We start from the raw sequence: 16,992 nt of genomic DNA, 5'->3' as shown, positions 1-16,992 counted from the left end.
TTTTCACCTTTAATAATTGTTCTATGATTATGTTAAACATTAACATTAAGGATAGATGAAGGGTATGCAGAAATACTGTTAATATTATTTCAATTTTTCTGAAGTATACAATTATTTCAAATTGAAACATTTTAAAATAAAAATTGATTCTATTTCTTCTTATAACTAATACAGCTCTTAAAATACGAATACACTTACTAAAAATCCCAACAAGAATAAGGTGTAAGGATCAACAATGACTGTCACCTTGGGATGTTCATCCTACAGCCCCATGCCTAGAGCAACTAACCTTAGGATTCTGAGGAAAGAACCATGGCTGAAGCCAAAATCAACCCCTTTTCTGCATCCAATCCAAGGACAGAAATATACATGTACAGAATTCAAATATCACACATAATTACAATCCTCATTTTATAAATAGTTTTGTCACTTGGAACAAATGCTATTTCCATGAATATGTACATTTTACATATCATCAGTCCATTTATGATACAACAAAGAGGGTCGTAGAGACATGTAAACAAACAAGAGTCTCACGACCCTACTGAGGTATAATATAAAATCACCTGATTAAATAATCTGGAAGGAGGGTAAGTGGTATCAAGAAATCAAAACAGGATGAATGGTTGAGCCACTCAAAGTTACAGGGAGCAAACTAAATGAGAAAATAAATCGTTAATAGTTACAAAAACTGGAAAGGTGCTTGTATGTATATGACAATGTATATGACAAATTGTCCATATAATCAACTTGTTTATCTGACATTGGCTGGCATAGATCTCCTGTACTAGTAACACAGACATTCCCCTAGATTAGGAGTCATCCAGCAAACTTTTCCTGAAAATGGCAAAATAGTAAACATGTTTGGATCTGTGGTCCACATCATCTGTTTCATACTCTACTCGACCATTGCAGCATGAGAGCAGCCATAGACAACACATAAACAAGTAAACAGGGTTATGTTTAAACAAAACTTTAAGTATAAAAGCAGTACTGATAGGGTTTTTGCATATGTTACTTTAATTATGACTTTAATTGCTGAAAGTATTTACTGGAAACACCAAGTTGTTAATAAATGTTAGTTATTTTTGTTTGAGAAAATTTCAAGAGATTGAAATTATCAACAGAGGAGTGTGAAAGTCATTGGGCATTAAGCTAAGCCATACAAACTTTATCCTGAAAGCCGTGGGGTGTCCTTGAATGCTCACGAGTTTAATTTCCACTTATTCTGCCTGAGGTTTTAAGGAGCATGAAAAAGGACTAGGAGGGTAAACACTCATAGCTCATTAGTCCAACAATGAAGAAATCACCAGGGCCTAGAGTAATGGAAAGGCAGTGAAGTGAAAAGACAGTCAAAATGTGTAATTTTCCAAATGCAGAACTGAGACATTTAAAAGGACTATATGTGCTGGTTGGGTGCCATTACAAAGGAGGTGGATGAATTTTAGGCATGCAGGTTTGTGGTGCCAGTGGTTGGGCAGGGGACAAGCACACAGGGAAACAAGGAAAAACGAAGATGCATTCAGGTTTAGGGAAAAATATCACATGCTCAGTGTCCAATTCCTGTTAAACACCTAGAGATGGGAGTTCGTGGTGCAAAGGGAGTTCGAGATTAACTATACACGATTGGGTGACGCTGGCATGCAGGGAGAGTTGAAGCCACGGATTTCATTAAGGACCCCAATCTGAATGTGGACCACACAAGGGAATCAGAACCAAAACGTGAACACAGTCAAGACTGCAGGTTTCTCTTCCCTTCCTCCAAACCCACTTTCAGAAGAATTTGAGAAGAATTGACTAAAGAATGTAAGTAAACTCCAGGAAACAGGGTTCTACAGAAGCTGGGGAAAGGCCAGTACGTGGAAGAGAGAGATCAATAGTACCTGTTCACTACAAGGAGGCGCCTCCAAATGTCAATGCCTATTTTCAACAAGTGGGACCCAAAGTGATTCACACCAGTGCTCTAAAATACATCTGACCCTTGAACAACGTGGAGATATGGATGTCAACTCCTCACAGTCAAAAATCCGCGTTTAACGCTCGACTCCCCCAAAACATAACTCCTAGCGGCCTGCGGTTGAACAGAAGGAAGTCTTTGTCACTGATAACACAAACAGTTAAGACCTGTTACTCACATTATACACTGAATATGCTGCTCCCAGCTGAGGCCGAGACTCCTGCCCAGGCGCCTCCCTCACAGCGCCCACTCCAGCCTCCCCAGACTCACCCTCGGCGGGGCCACCTTCTCCTCATTTCAGTCTGGGGCCACATTCTCCAGGCCTGTGGGACATGGCAGGAGGCAAAGCCGAAGGCTACGTGGCTACAAAGCCGTCCCCCCGGCGCGCACCCACAGCTTCCGATTCCGGTAGGGGCGCTGGCTCCTGTCCGTCCCCCAGCATCTATACCCTGGTTCTGATAGGACGAGAATGAACTTTTCAGCCAGCCCTGATTGGGTCATATTATCCAATCAGAGTTGCTGTGCACAGAGGCTCTCATCCAATCCAAACATGCGTTACAGGAGATCTAGCTAAATAAGAGTCGTTATAAATAGTTTCTCAGTGGGCTTTCGTCATTTCACCCTACTTCAGAAAGCGTGGTCTGTACTGCTCCGCCCTGGGCAGGAGGAGAAGGAAGAGGGGCAGGCACCACTTTGAGCCCGCAATTTCCCTGGATGCTGGAGGCTGCTCTGCCGTGGATAGGAGGAGAAGGAAGAGGACTGGGTGCCGCCTGCCTGCACTCTCCTTGGATGCTGGATACTGGAGGCAGTGAGGCAGCAATAGTGCGAGGCGACTTTGGAGCGGCCTCACAAAGCGACCTCGCCTTCCGCTGCGCCAGGAGGCCACGGGCTGGGAGCCCAGCAGAGCCGTCTGACCCTCCCCGAGCCCCATCCCAGACCCAGCCCGGACCCCCGTGATGCGCAGGCTTCTCAAGAGTCCATTTTCTTCTTGAATCCGGGACGCAGTGCGGCTTGAACCCAGCCCCCGACCTCCTCCTCGCCCTCTCAGAGCCCGCTGTGGGGAGGGGGCGCTGGAGAGCCCGGGTTGGAGAGGAGCCCTCCCCTTGTCTCCTCCGTGGAAGCCCTGGAGCCTCCGTTTCCTCCGGGACTGGGGTCCGGGGCCTCCTGCCGGACCCCCGGTGAGAAAGGGAGCCCAGATCAGGACCCGGTGAGAGGGCGCTGGAGCCCGGGAGCTGCAGGAGCCTTGAGGGGCAGCCAGGGAAGAGGATGGGGTCACCTTAGGCCCCGGCCCCGGGTCCCCCACTGCCGGGCCTCTGTCTCCTCCTGGGGGTCCTGCCCCTTGGGGTCCCACTCTCCAGGCTGTCTGTGGGTATCTCATCTGGAACTGGAAATAACCCTCTTCAAAGTACGGCTTAGCAAATATTTATTCGCCCATGCACCCCCCTTTTTTTTTCTTCATAGTGTTCTTTTTGTCTTGGATCATTTGTGTTTTTCCTATATTGATATGAAGCATTTTTAAAGACACTATAGAGATTAGTCCTTTATTGGTTCATTTCTGTTGTAGGTTGTTGTTTCCTACTCTGGTCTTTGTGGTTTAATTTCATTTTTAATTTCTTGCTTGGTTTCATTCATGTAACAATGTTTTTCTTAGAATATTTGTGTCTGTATTTGTGAAACAGAGCATCTATTATTTCTGGGTTTTTTATTGTCTGATCAGATTGTGTATTAATGTAATACTGGCTTCACGAAACAAATTGAAAAACTATCCCTTTCTTTCTCTTTAAGAGAGTGAGCAGTGTCGATATTTTTTTCTTCCTTAAATATTTGGAACATTTTCAAAGTCTGATCCTGGTGTTTTCCTTGTGGAGCATTATTGTTTGTTGACTTGTTGGATTTTTTAAAATAGTTAATTACTTTTGTTTACTATATATAGGAGTGTGCTTATTTTATGCTCTTTTTGTGCCAGTTTTAGTAAGTTGGGTTTTCAGCATCTATTGCGATCTCTGTTGTCAGACTTTCGATCATATGTATTTCACAAAATTCTCTGATTATCTTGTTATAATACTGTTATGTAGAGTTGTTCTTTTGATTCTGATACTGGTCACTTGTGTTCTTTAATCTTTTTTCCTTGATCAGTTTTGCCTGCACTCTCCCTGAATGCTGAAGACCGGAGCAGTGAGGCAGCAACAGCGCGAGGTGACTTTGGAGCTGCCTCATACAGCGACCTCGCCTTCTGCTGTGCCTCCTCCCAGAGCCGAAGAAGCCCGGAACCGGTGGCGTCCAGCTCTGAAAGGAGGAGAGGGCAAACCAGCCGAGGGTGAGTCTGGTAGTCTGGGATGCCTGTGGCGGAGGAAGGACAGGCAGGAGTCTCGGCCTCCCGGGAAGAATTTCACAAAATTCTCTGATTATCTTGTTATAATACTGTTATGTAGGCTGTTGTTTTGATTCTGATACTGGTCATTGTGTTCTTTAATCTTTTTTCCTTAATCAGTTTTGCTAGTGGTTTATTAACTATATTATTTATAAAAACAACTTTTAGCCTTAGTTTATTTCTGTTGTTTTTTTTCCCATTTCATTGATGTTTGTTATTTTTATCTTCATGCTCTATTCTTTGCACTTGATTTTTCTTTCTTGATTCTTGAGAACGAAGTTGAGGAGCCCGGTGCGTTGGCTCATGCCTGTAATCCCAACACTTTGGGAAAGGCCAAGGTGGTTGGATCACCTGAAGGTCATGAGTTCCAGAGCAGCCTGGACAACATAGTGAAACCCCCAGCTATACTAAAAATACGTAGTGGCAGGCACCTGTAATCCCAGGTACTCGGGAGACTGTGGCATGAGAATCGCTTGAACCCGGGAGGCGGAGATTGCAGTGAGCCGAGATCACGCCATTGCACTCCAGCCTGGGCAATGAGATCGAAACTTCTTCTCGAAAAAAAGAAGAAATAAGTTGGGGTGATTCATTTTCAGTGTTTCTGGACTCCTGCCCTGCAGAGATCCTCTCGCTGTAACCTGGTTCATGTGAGGTAGAGTTTAGAACATGTTTATTGGCCTCTGTGCCTTACTTTTCTTCATGTACTATTCTTCTTTTGTTAATTTTTCTTTAGAGTTTTTTTTTTCCTTGTATTAAATTGAAGGATTTATGGTTAAAAATCTGTAAGTTAGCCCTTTATTGGCTCATTTTTGTCATAGGTTCTTGTTCTCTAGTTTGATTTTTGCTGTTTCATTTCTTTGTGTTCATAGTTGTATATATTAATCTGGTTGATGATGATCTTGTGTGCAGCAGCTTTTATTTATTAATCGTAACACTTTATGTCATGTTGGGCTGTGCTGAGCACTTCTAGGAGCAGCCAGGTTTCCGTGAACTCCCAGTTTATTCTAAATACTCTAGCAACCCACATGTGTGCACACTGGATAATGTCATGCATGTAGGGCAGTGATGCTGGGGAGACACCAACTCTGTCATTCTGTGAATCCACCACACAATCACAAACATTAGCATTAAAATAAAATGGACTGTTAAGCAACTGCAAAGGACTAATGCACCTATGTGGCACAAATGTGTCTTTCTGTATTCAAAGTACTTGTAAGAGCTTTAGGTTCCTCATACTCAGCCACTGACCTCGGGGTTCTTGGTACACAGGCACATATGCACAGACACACATACAGGCACACATATACACGTGAATGCACACATGCGCACACATATTCACACCCACATGCAGATGCGGCACACACAGACCCGGGTGAGAAAGTCACATGTACATGGAACAGCCCCTGCTTTGTAAGCCATCTGGCTTTGTAGGGAGAAAGAGGTGGAACAACACACTGGTTATCTTGGAAGAGGGGATGAAGGGAGGAGAGCTGGATATGTCCAGTGGGGAGAAATCCTCAGGATGGTGCTGCTGACACTCGATGGCAATTACACTCATGCAGACAGGGATCTTGAGTGGTGGGGGCTGAGAGTGCTGAGCACACCTCCCCAGGCAGACAAGAAGAAAGTTGCAAGTGCAGACACAAGATGAGGAGTCATAGTGAAACTTATCACAACATTCAGCCTCTATTCAGGAAATACTTCACAACACTTGCCAGGTACTTTTAGAGGCACTGGACATACTGAAAAGAATAAAGCCATAAAAAAAAATTCTATCCCTGTGGAACTTGCAATTTTGTGTAGAAAAGCAAATAGTTCACTAAAGAAATAAGCACAACCAGCCATGCGCAGCAGCTCAGGCTTGTAATCCCAGCACTTTGGGAGGCCAAGGTTGGTGGATCACAAGGTCAGGAGATCGAGACCATCCTGGCTAACACAGTGAGACCCCATCTCTACTAAAAAATGCAAAAAAAAAAAATTAGGGCATGGTGGCGGGTGCCTGTAGTCCCAGCTCCTCAGGAGGGTGAGGCAGGAGAATGGCGTGAACCCAGGAGGCAGAGCTTGCAGTGAGCCGAGATCACGCCACTGCACTCCAACCTGGGTGACAGAGTGGGACTTCATCCAAAAAAAAAAAAGAAGCACAACCATAGAATGTTGGAAGGTGTCAAAAGTTATGGAACAAAACGAAGGAAAGGGGATAGGGACTGCTGAGGGGTGGGCTACAGTCTGAATTGGGAGTTAGGAGGGGTTGGAGTGAGAATGTCCCATTTGATCACAGTCTTGATGCATGTGAGAGACCCTGGAGGAGAGAGTGGGCAAGAGCTGCCCAAGTGGCTGTAGCAGGCTGGATGCTGCATTACATAGGGCACATTAAGTGAAATGTGATGGCTATTTTGTGTAATCCTTTTAAATCCCAATAGAAATAGGACTGTGTGGGAGGACTACATTTTGAAATAATTATTTTCAAAAACACAGCAGTTGCATCCTATTGAGAAGTGGGAATATTGGATGATAAGTTAAAGTATCATTTTGTGTTAGAATATAGAAGCAAATATGGCTTGGTGCGGTGGCTCACACCTGTAATTCCAGCACTTTGGGAGGCCAAGGAGGGTGGATCACTTAAGGTCGGGAGTTTGAGATCAGCCTGGCCAACATGGTGAAACCCTGTCTCTACTAAAGGTACAAAAATTAGCCAGTTGTGGTGGTGAGTGTCTGTAATCCCAGCTACTGAGGAGGCTGAGGCAAGAGAATTGCTTGAACCCAGGAGGCAGAGGCTGCAGTGAGCCAGGATTGTGCCACTGCACTCCAGCCTGGGTGAAAGAGCAAGACTCCATAAAACAAAAAAGAAGAAGAAGAATATTAAAGCAAACCATTAAAAAAAAAATCCCAAATTCCCAGAAATGTGGCAAGACAAGCAACCCTATTGATGGCCCTAACGAAGCCCTATAGATTTTTCAGGGAAGCCTCCATTTGTTAGAACCATACCTAGGGCTGCAGCTGGCTAAGACATTCTCCATCAGCCTCTGGGATCAAAGGTGGGGTGTGGAGGTTGTCTGGATAGAGCCGTAAGCCTCCCTCTCAGTAAAACACAAGCACAAGGGCTACATCTCTTGGTTTTTCATAACATAGGAACACAGGCAGACCTTAGTGTTCTCAAAGCCTCTGAGATCCCAGGCAAAGTATTTGGTAAGATGCTGTAGATATTTCCTTCTAAAAATAAAAATTCCCCTGGTAAATGCTCAGGCATCTCAATGGCCACACCAGCCCTCGTGTGTGTACCCAACTGCCTTCATCTGCCTCTGTTCCCACTGAAATTTTCCATATGAAATCTGGGAGGGGATTGGACAGCTTGCATAACTTAGTTGATGACTCTCCCACAATCTTACAGACTTCAGTAATCTTTGAGGCTCTTCACCAACTCATGTGACAAAATCACTTAATTCTGTAAATTTGGGCCAGTTCGTTTTTCTAGCTCTCAGTTTGCTCATCTGTATGCAAGAGGTTTAGCATAGGTAAATCAAGGACACCAATATGCCTATCTCTCCAGTTTGTCAGTAACAGAAGAGAATCTGAGCTGGGGGATGCTGTTCCAAGTCCCAATTCTATGCCTCCAAGATCAGCTGTTTCTCTTTATTCATCACCAGGCATGCATCTCCTTGATACCCTCAATATCGAGACATAAAATGTGACAAGACTGATTATCTATGTGTTATTTTTTTCTCCATTCCTCATGACTTGTATTTCCTTAACTCATCGGAATCAATTTTCCACATTTTTTGAAGGAAAGTCTTTTGACAAAGATGTTAATTATCTACAAACAGCTGAGAGAAAGGGCTATTGCCCTCAGTGTGCTGGTGATAAATTTCCAAATGATGAATAAAAGATTTCCTAAGGCATCAGTTTCCGTGACAGTGTCTTTTTTTTTTTTTTTTTTTTTTTTTTTCTCTTGGGCACAAGGGAATGAGCAGAGCAGGTACACTTCTGGGTTTGTTGTGTTTGTTTTTAGCTTAGGTACAAAATCAAGCTCTGTTTTTCGTTGAAATATCTTTTTTTCTTGTATCAGAGATGGGTTGTAAAAGACTCATTTTGGGTTCAGGGAAGAATGTTTTAACATGCAAGGAAATGTTGCAGAATTGGAAAGAGGATGTAATTTCACAAAACTAAATAAAACGGGGAGTTTTTAGGATACTCTGAGTAAATCTTATTATTATCCCACTAACCCCAATCAAATAATAATTTATATTTGTTTAATTTACTAAACTGCATATTCAATTGACTGAACTATAGAGGATGAGCAATGGTAAGTAAGAAGGGGAGCTTGGAAACATCAGGGTAACAATGGGACAAGGGTCAAGCAGGCAGGTGACTTATTTGAGTCTGCTTCAGCAGCTCCTCAGAAAAGGGGGAATGAAGGTTAGCACTAGCTGAGTTATGCAGCTTTCAATCAATAATTATCCTCCCTATGGGCTAACACAACAGGCTCCAGTGAGTCATAATACACACATTCAGAGGTGGTCCAATGCAGTCCCACCATAGAAATCCTTCCCATGCTTAGCAACTCTTGTCATTAATCTCTCCAGACTCAAACCGTGGTTCAAACACAGTTGTCCCTTGGCATCCAGAGGATTGGTTCCAGGACCCACTTTGGACACCCATATCTGCTGGGAATAGGCCTTAAGCCTGTCATAAACAGGACTTAAAGAAACTGGCCATAAACAGGATTTCTGCAGCAATGTGACGTGCTAGTGATGGCTATGACACAAACTGCTAGAAGTTGTTGGTTTACTGGAGCAGGGTAAGGAACACCTGGCCCACCCAGAGCAGAAAACTGCTCAAACCACAAACAATAGCATGAGTGGCCTGTGCTGTAACAACATATTTTTGCTGCAGATAATCAGCCAGAGACTGTTACTCTGCTCCTCGCTAAGAATGCTTTGTTTCCTGTAAGGAATGCTTTTAGCTAATCTATAAACTATAAAAACAATGCTTATCACCGGCTTGCTGTCAATAAATAAGTGGGTCAAACTCTATTCGTGGCTGTCAGCTCTGAAGGCTGTTAGCCCCCTGATTCCCACTTTGCACTTTATTTCTCTGTCTTTTTTTTTTTTTTTTTTCATTCCTCTCATGCCGCTGGGTTGGGGTCTCCACAAGTGGCACCCAACATGGGGCTCGAACTTGGGTTGAAGGGTCACTGGAGCGATGGGTGGAGAACGTGAAACTATGCTGAAGGACCCAGAGTACTCTTAAGCAATCCCCATGGTAAGTAAGAAGGGGAGCTCGGAAACATCAGGGTAACAATGGGACAAGGGTCGAGCAGGCAGGTGACTTATTTGAGTCTGCTTCGGCAGCTCCTCAGAAAAGGGGGAATGAAGGTTAGCACTAGCTGACTCATGCAGATTTCTAGTGCGGTGGAGAAATATTGCCCCTGGTTTCCGGACCAAGGAAGTATGAATATAGAGGTCTAGGAAAAGGTAGGCAGCACACTGAAAAAGGCATATAAGGATGGTGCCGAGGATATTCCTATAACTGTCTGGTCAGTGTGGGCTCTGGTTCATTCCACCTTGGAGCCTTTCCACACATGACGAGGAGGAGGAATCAGAGGAAGAAGGAGAGTACAACGAAGTAAAAGAAGAGGTGACAGAGCAGGTTTGCTTGCCAGCTAAAGTGACAAAGGAGGGAGAGGTTTGTCCCTACCCCTCTGCACCCCCTCATCATTTTGAAGAAAAAGAGTGGCCTGATCCTCCAGATCTTTCTTTTCTGGAGGACGCTGAGTGAAAAGTAGTTGCCCCAGTGACTGTTCGAGCAGCACCTGGAGCGACTGCTCTCAGTTCTATTCAGGCAGGAATCCACCAAGCTAGATGAGAGGGTGATATGGATGCTTGGCAGTTCCCTGTTAGAATATACTCACCTGATCAACAGGAGAATATTGTAGCTACATTTGAACCTTTTCCTTTTAAAATACTTAAAGAATTTAAGCAAGCTATTAATCAATATGGACCAGGTTCTCCTTTTGTAATGAGACTGTTAAGGAATGTTGCTGTCTCTAGTCGGATGATTCCTACTGAGTGGGATGCTCTTACTCGAGCTAGTCTGATTCCTGCTCAGTTCTTTTGATTTAAAACTTGGTGGGCAGATGAAGCTTCCATTCAGGCTCTTCACAATGTCCAGGCCCAACGTCAAATTAATATAACTGCAGACCAACTTTTGGGGGTTTGTGGCTGCGCTGGTTTAGATAAATGTACAGTGGTTATGCAGGATGATGCCATAGAGCAGCTTAGAGGAGTGTGCATTAGAGCTTGGGGAAAAAATCACTTCAGGAGGAAAACAACACCCTTCCTTTAGTGCTGACAAGCAGGGGCCCAAAGAACCTTATGCAGGTTTTATAGCCAGGTTACAGGAGTCTCTTAAAAAGGTAATTGTAGATTCGGCTGCTAAGGATATAGTGTTGCAGTTATTAGCTTTCGACAAAGCCAATCCTGAGTGCCAAGCCGCTCTGTGACCTATTAGAGGAAGAGCACATTTGGTTGACTATATTAAAGCTTGTGATGGTGTCAGAGGTAATCTGTATAAAGCTACTCTACTGGCCCAGGCAATGGCAGGACTGAGAGTGGGTAAAAGAAATACTCTGTTTCCTGGAGCTGGTTGTGGGAAACATGGTCATACTAAGAAAGAATGTAGAAAACATCGGTGAGTCAGACCACCAGTTGGGGGAAAATAGAAAACTGCTGAGCCTGAAATATGTCCAAAATGCAAAAAAGGAAAACACTGGGCTAATCAGTGTCACTCTAAGTTTGATAAAGATGGGAACCCAATTTTGGGAAATGCCATGAGGGGCCTGTCCCAGGCCCCATTCCAAACCGGGGAATTTCTGGCTGAGGCCACTCCCTCACCCCTGTACAATGCCTGTCCCCCACCACTGCCAGTAGTGCTGCAGTAGCTTTATGCTGCACAAAAGCTGTGAAACTTCTGCCTGGGGAACCCCCACAAAAAGTGCCCAACAGGAGTCTGTGGACCATTGCCAGGGGGGACAATAGGATTACTTTTAGGAAAACCTACTGTAGGTTTAAAAGGGGTACAAATACATACAGGAGTCATTGATTCAGATTAAAATGGGGAAATTCAAATTGTTATATCTACTTCTGTTCCCTGGAAAGCAGAGTCAGTAGAGCACATAGCACAGCTCCTGATTGTGCCATATGTGGGAATGGGAAAAAGTGAAATGAAATGAACAGGAGGATTTGGAAGCACAAATAAATAAAGCAAAGAAGGTTATTGGGTGGATCAAATTAATGATAAACATCCTACCTGTGAAATAACTATTCAGGGAAAAATTTTAAAGGATTGGTAGATACAGGAGCAGACATTTCAATCATTTCTCTACAGCACTGGACATCCACATGGCCAATTCAACTCACTCAATTTAACACAGTTGGAGTTGGTAAAGCCTCTGAAGTATATCAAAGTAGTTATATTTTGCATTGTGAAGGACTCAATGAACAATCTGGGACTATTCAACCAATTGTAACTTTTGTACCTGTAAATTTATAAGGAAGAGATTTATTATAGCAATGGAGCACACAAGTGTTAATTCCAGAACAATTATATAGCTCTCAGAGTCAGCATATGATGCAAGAGATGGTGTATGTGTCTGGCATGGGATTAAGAAAAAATTTACAAGGGTTAAAGAAACCACTTCAAGTGAAAGGACAGAATTCTCACCAGGGTTAAGATATCATTTTTGATGGCGGCCATTGTTAAGCCTTCAGAACCTATACCTTTAAAATGGTTAACAGATAAGCCAATTTGGATAGAACAGTGGCTGCTGAGTGAAGAGAAACTGGAGGCTTCAGAGGACTTAGTTACTGAACAATTAGGAAAAGGACACATAGCTCCAGCATTTTCCCCCTGGAATTCTCCAGTCTTTGTTATTAAGAAAAAGTCACATAAATGGAGAATGTTGACAGATCTTACAGCCATTAATTCAGTTATACAACCTACTGGTGCATTGCAGCCAGGATTGCCTTCTCCTGCTATGATTCCAAAAAATTGACCTTTAATAGTCATAGATTGAAAAGACTGTTTCGTTACTATCCCCTTAGCTGAGCAAGACTGTGAATGGTTTCCATTTACAATTCCTGTGGTAAACAACCTGCAGCCTGCTAAGCATTTTCACTGGGAAGTGTTGCCACAAGGCATGTTAAACAGTCCAACAATTTGTCAGACTTATGTAGAACAAGCTGTCGAACCTACTCATAAAAAATATGTCACAGTGTTACATTATTCATTATATGGACAATATTCTTTGTGCTGCCCCCACTCAGGAAATATTACTCCAATGTTATGATCACTTGCAAAACTCGATTTCTCATGCCAGTTTAATTATAGCTCCTGACAAAATTCAGACTACTCCTCCTTACTCCTACTTAGGGACCTTAGTAAATGACACTACCATTGTGCCACAGAAAGTAACCGCATGTAGGCATCAATTGAAAACATTGAGTGACTTTCAAAAATTACTAGGGGACATTAATTGGACATGACCTTCTCTAGTTGTTCCTACCTATGCCATGAGTAATCTATTTTCTATCTTTAAAGGAGATCCTAGTCTCACTAGCCCTCAGCAAGTAACAAAGGAGACTGAGGCAGAAATACAGCTGATTGAGAAGCAAGTGCATAAGGCTCAAATAAATAGATCCAGAAAAGACTTCAGACTTACTGATTTTTCCAACTCAGCATTCATCTACTGGTGGTGTTGTCCAAGAGTGTGACTTGGTAGAATGGCTTTTTCTTCCACATACTAATTCACGGACTCTAATTCCTTATTTGGATCAAATTGCTACTCTGATAGAAAATGGGAGAACTTGAATTTTTAAATTGCATGGATATGACCCTGGAAAAATTATCGTCCCCCTTACAAAGGCACAAATACAACAGGCTTTTATAAATACTCTTACTTGGCAACTTCATTTAGCTGATTTCATGGGTGTTCTTGATAATCACTTTCCAAAAACAAAGTTATTTCAATTTTTGAAATTAACTAGTTGGATTCTCCCTAGAATAACTACATTTAAACCAATTGAAAGTACTGAAAATGTTATTGCAAATAGGTCTAGTAATGGTAAAGCTTCTTATTCTGGATCAAAAAGTAAAGTTTTCCAGATGCCCAGTACTTCAGCTCAAAAAACGGAGCTTGTAGCTGTAATTGAGGTGCTGACTACTCTTGAGATGTCTGTCAATGTAATTTCTGATTCTGCATATGTGGTTCATTCCACACAATTAATTGAAAATGCTCAGTTATGATTTCATACAGATTAACAACTGATGACTTTATTTACCTAGTTACAAAGTGCAGTTAGGAATAGAATGCACACTTTTTACATTACCCATATTAGAGCTCATACACCCCTTCCAGGACCTTCAACTACAGAGAATCAAGTGGCTGACCGCTTAGTTGCCACAGAATTATCTAATGCTGAACACTTTCACACTTTGACTCATGTAAATGCCTCTGGTATTACACGAAGATATAATATACTTGGAAAGAGGCTAAAGACATTATTCAACAATGCCCTACCTATCAAATGATTCATTCTCCATCCCTTACTGGGGGTGTTAACCTCCATGGATCAGAACCAAACTGTCTTTGACAAATATATGTCACTCCTGTTCCTTCTTTTGGTAAATTGGCCTATGTGCATGTATGTGTAGACAACATTTTCTCACTTTGTTTGGGCTACCTGTCAAATGGGAATCTTCTGCCTGCGTTAAACAGCATCTTCTGCAATGCTTCACAGTCATGGGCATTCCAGCTTCCATTAAAATGGACAATGCCCCCAGGATATACTAGTCAAACTATGGCTACATTTTTCTTTCAATGGAATATTAAACATATCACTGGCATCCCATATAATTCACAAGGAAAAAGCCATTGTGGAATGAATGACTATCTCGCTAAAATGACAATTGAAAAAACAGAAAGGGGGAGACAATGACTACGGGACTCTACATATGCAATTGAATCTAGCATTATTGACTTTAAATTTTTTGAGCCTGCCTAAAGGCCAGAGCTATCAGCAGCTGAATAGCATCTACAGAAACCAGCTTCAAAGACAGAAGCAGAACAACTGGTTTAGTGGAGAGATCCGATAAAAAAAAGTTTGGAAATAGGTAAAATAATAACATGCAGTAGACGTTATGCTTGTATTTCTCCAGACCAAAACTAGCAGCTGATTTGGATACCATCAAGACACCTGAAACGTTATCATGAGCCAGATGCCGAGGAAGAGATTTTGGGAGGAACCCAAGGACCCCCTGGTTGCAGCCACATCAAGACTGACAATAAGGAAGACACCAGTCCCAGCAAGCAACACTCATCAGGCACAGCAACCCATGTGTGGCCAGATCAAGAAGTCAACACAGATGGTGGAAGAAAGTCTGAAGACAGTGGAACAACCAGTTACAATGAGTAATCTAATGGTAGCTATGATGGCTGTGCTCACCATTACTGTGAGTATTCCTCCAGTACCTGCCGAAACAAAAAACAGTTATACTTATTGGGCATATATTCCTTTTCCACCACTTCTATGGCCAGTAACATGGTTAGACCTCCCAGTGGAGGTATACACTAATGATAGCTTTTGGATACCTGGTTCTACAGATGATAGAGGCCCATCTCACCCCAAAGAGGAGGGAATGATTATGAATATTTCCTTGGGATTTGAGCATTTAACTATTTGCTTGGGAAAAGCCAACGGGTATTTACCTCCCAGTCATCAATCTTGGCTGGCAATAGTGCCTGAATGTAACATCTTCATGGCAAAATTACATATGCTTTCTGTTCTTAGTATTTATTGCAATGATTATGCTCCTGTAACTGAAGTTTACTGCCCTCAAAAACCTGTCTGTATAGTGGATTGTATATGGTCAGAAAAAATGAAGGTGTTTGCTTGGGAAGATTGTATTGCAGGGCAGGCAGAGTTGTTGTGTAATGATTCATATGGAGCCATTATTGATTGGTCACATAAAGGAGCATTTATGAGGCTCACCTCTCAATCTGTAGGTAATGGTCACCCTGAATCTAAAGAAAATGATCAGATGGTAGACACTATAAGAAGTACAGCAAAAGTTCCTATTATTTGGACATGTGGTATAGTGGCACCTCAACCCCAAATGATGTGGCCTGCTGTAGGAGCTAAACATAAAGAGTTGTGGAAAATATTAATGGCACTGTAAAAGATAAAGATTTGGGAAGGGAAATATACTAAGCCAACCCAATATAATCCTAATTGCATGTTAGAATTGGCTCACAATGATTCAGTCTGGATACAGAGTTGTGTCTGTCCTCCCTTTCTGTTTGTAGTGAGTGATTTAAAACTTGATCTCCCTAATCATCATGTGACTTGTCAAAAATGTAGATTGTTTTCTTGTCTGAATTCTTCCTTGTATAATGCTGATCATTCTCTCTTAGCAGTAAGAGCCCAAGAAGGAGTATGGATACCTGTAAAGATTTCCCATCCTTGAAAAGCCTCTCCTCCTGTGCATATGATTACTGAAATTCTTCAAAGATTTTGAGGCACTCTCAGTGTTTCATTGCTACTTTAATTTTAATCATTACAGGATTGATTGCTGTCACAGCTACTGCCGTGGTAGCTGGAGTTGCTTTGCCAACACAGTACAAACAGCAGACTATGTAAATAATTGGCAGAAAAAATCTGCTTTGCTGTGGAATTCCCAAACTAATATAGACCAGAAATTAGCTAATCAGACTAATGATCGCTGACAAACTATCGTATGGTTGAGAGATTGTGTAGTTAGTTTAAAATATAGAATGCAGTTACAATGTGATTGGAATACTTCTGAGTTTTGTATTACTCTTCACCTGTATAATGAAATGGAGCATGAGTGGGAAATAGTTAAGAGACATTTAAAGGGTCATCCTGGAAATTTATCTTTGGATATTGCAAAACTGAAGGAACATGTATTTCAAGCCTCTCAGGCACATCTGACGTTAATGCCAGGAACTGAAGTGCTTGAAGGAGCTGCAGATGTATTAGCAGATATTAACCCATTAAAATGGGTCAAGACAATTGGAGGCTCTGTGATTTCAATGATGATTGTGCCTTTAATCTGTGTTGTTTGTCTTTGTGTAGTCTGCAGATGCTGATCCCAAAACCTGTGAGAAAGCCACTATGACAAAGCTGCCTTTGCTTTTATCACTTTGCAAAAACAGAAAGAGGGACATGCTGGGAACACGCCTTAAGCCTGTCATAAACAGGCCTTAAAGAAATTGGCCATAAACAGGATTTTTGCAGCAATGTGACGTGCTAGTGATGGCTATGACACAAACTGCTAGAAGTTGTTGGTTTACTGGAGCAGGGTAAGGAACACCTGGCCTGCCTGGGGAGGAAAACTGCTCAAACCACAAACAATAACATGAGAGGCCTGTGCCTTAACAACATGTTTTTGCTGCAGATAATCAGCCAGAGACTCTCTCTGCTCCTCACTAAGAATGCTTTGTTTTTGGTAAGGAATACTTTTAGCTAATCCATAACCTATAGAAGCAATCCTTATCACTGGCTTGTTGTCAATAAACATGTGGGTCAAACTCTGTTTGTGGCTCTCAGCTCTGAAGGGTGTTAGCCCTCTGATTCCCACTTTGCACTTT

The 16,992-nt window shown here is 42.4% G+C and overlaps 1 protein-coding gene and 1 pseudogene across 2 annotated transcripts; both read left to right on the top strand.

Annotated features, from left to right (window-relative positions):
* Positions 1-6,498, top strand: part of LOC126962217 (uncharacterized) — an 18,002-nt pseudogene extending 11,504 nt beyond the window's left edge.
* Positions 4,191-16,992, top strand: LOC126963113 (endogenous retrovirus group K member 19 Env polyprotein). 2 transcript variants are annotated; one of them, XM_050805105.1, is made up of 3 exons: positions 4,191-4,274; positions 14,541-14,834; positions 16,478-16,992. In XM_050805105.1, exons 2-3 carry the CDS (start codon positions 14,592-14,594, stop codon positions 16,607-16,609), a joined length of 375 nt encoding a protein of 124 aa, XP_050661062.1. In that variant the 5' UTR covers positions 4,191-4,274; positions 14,541-14,591; the 3' UTR covers positions 16,610-16,992. The 2 variants fall into 2 exon arrangements, with proteins under 2 accessions (XP_050661062.1, XP_050661061.1); XM_050805104.1 differs by having other exon boundaries at positions 14,541-16,992.

The sequence above is a fragment of the Macaca thibetana genome, chromosome 9 (genome assembly GCF_024542745.1).
Source record: "Macaca thibetana thibetana isolate TM-01 chromosome 9, ASM2454274v1, whole genome shotgun sequence".
NCBI lineage: Eukaryota > Metazoa > Chordata > Mammalia > Primates > Cercopithecidae > Macaca > Macaca thibetana.
The sequence above is the reverse complement of the archived record's forward strand: the minus strand, read 5'-3'. Positions and strand labels throughout refer to the sequence as shown.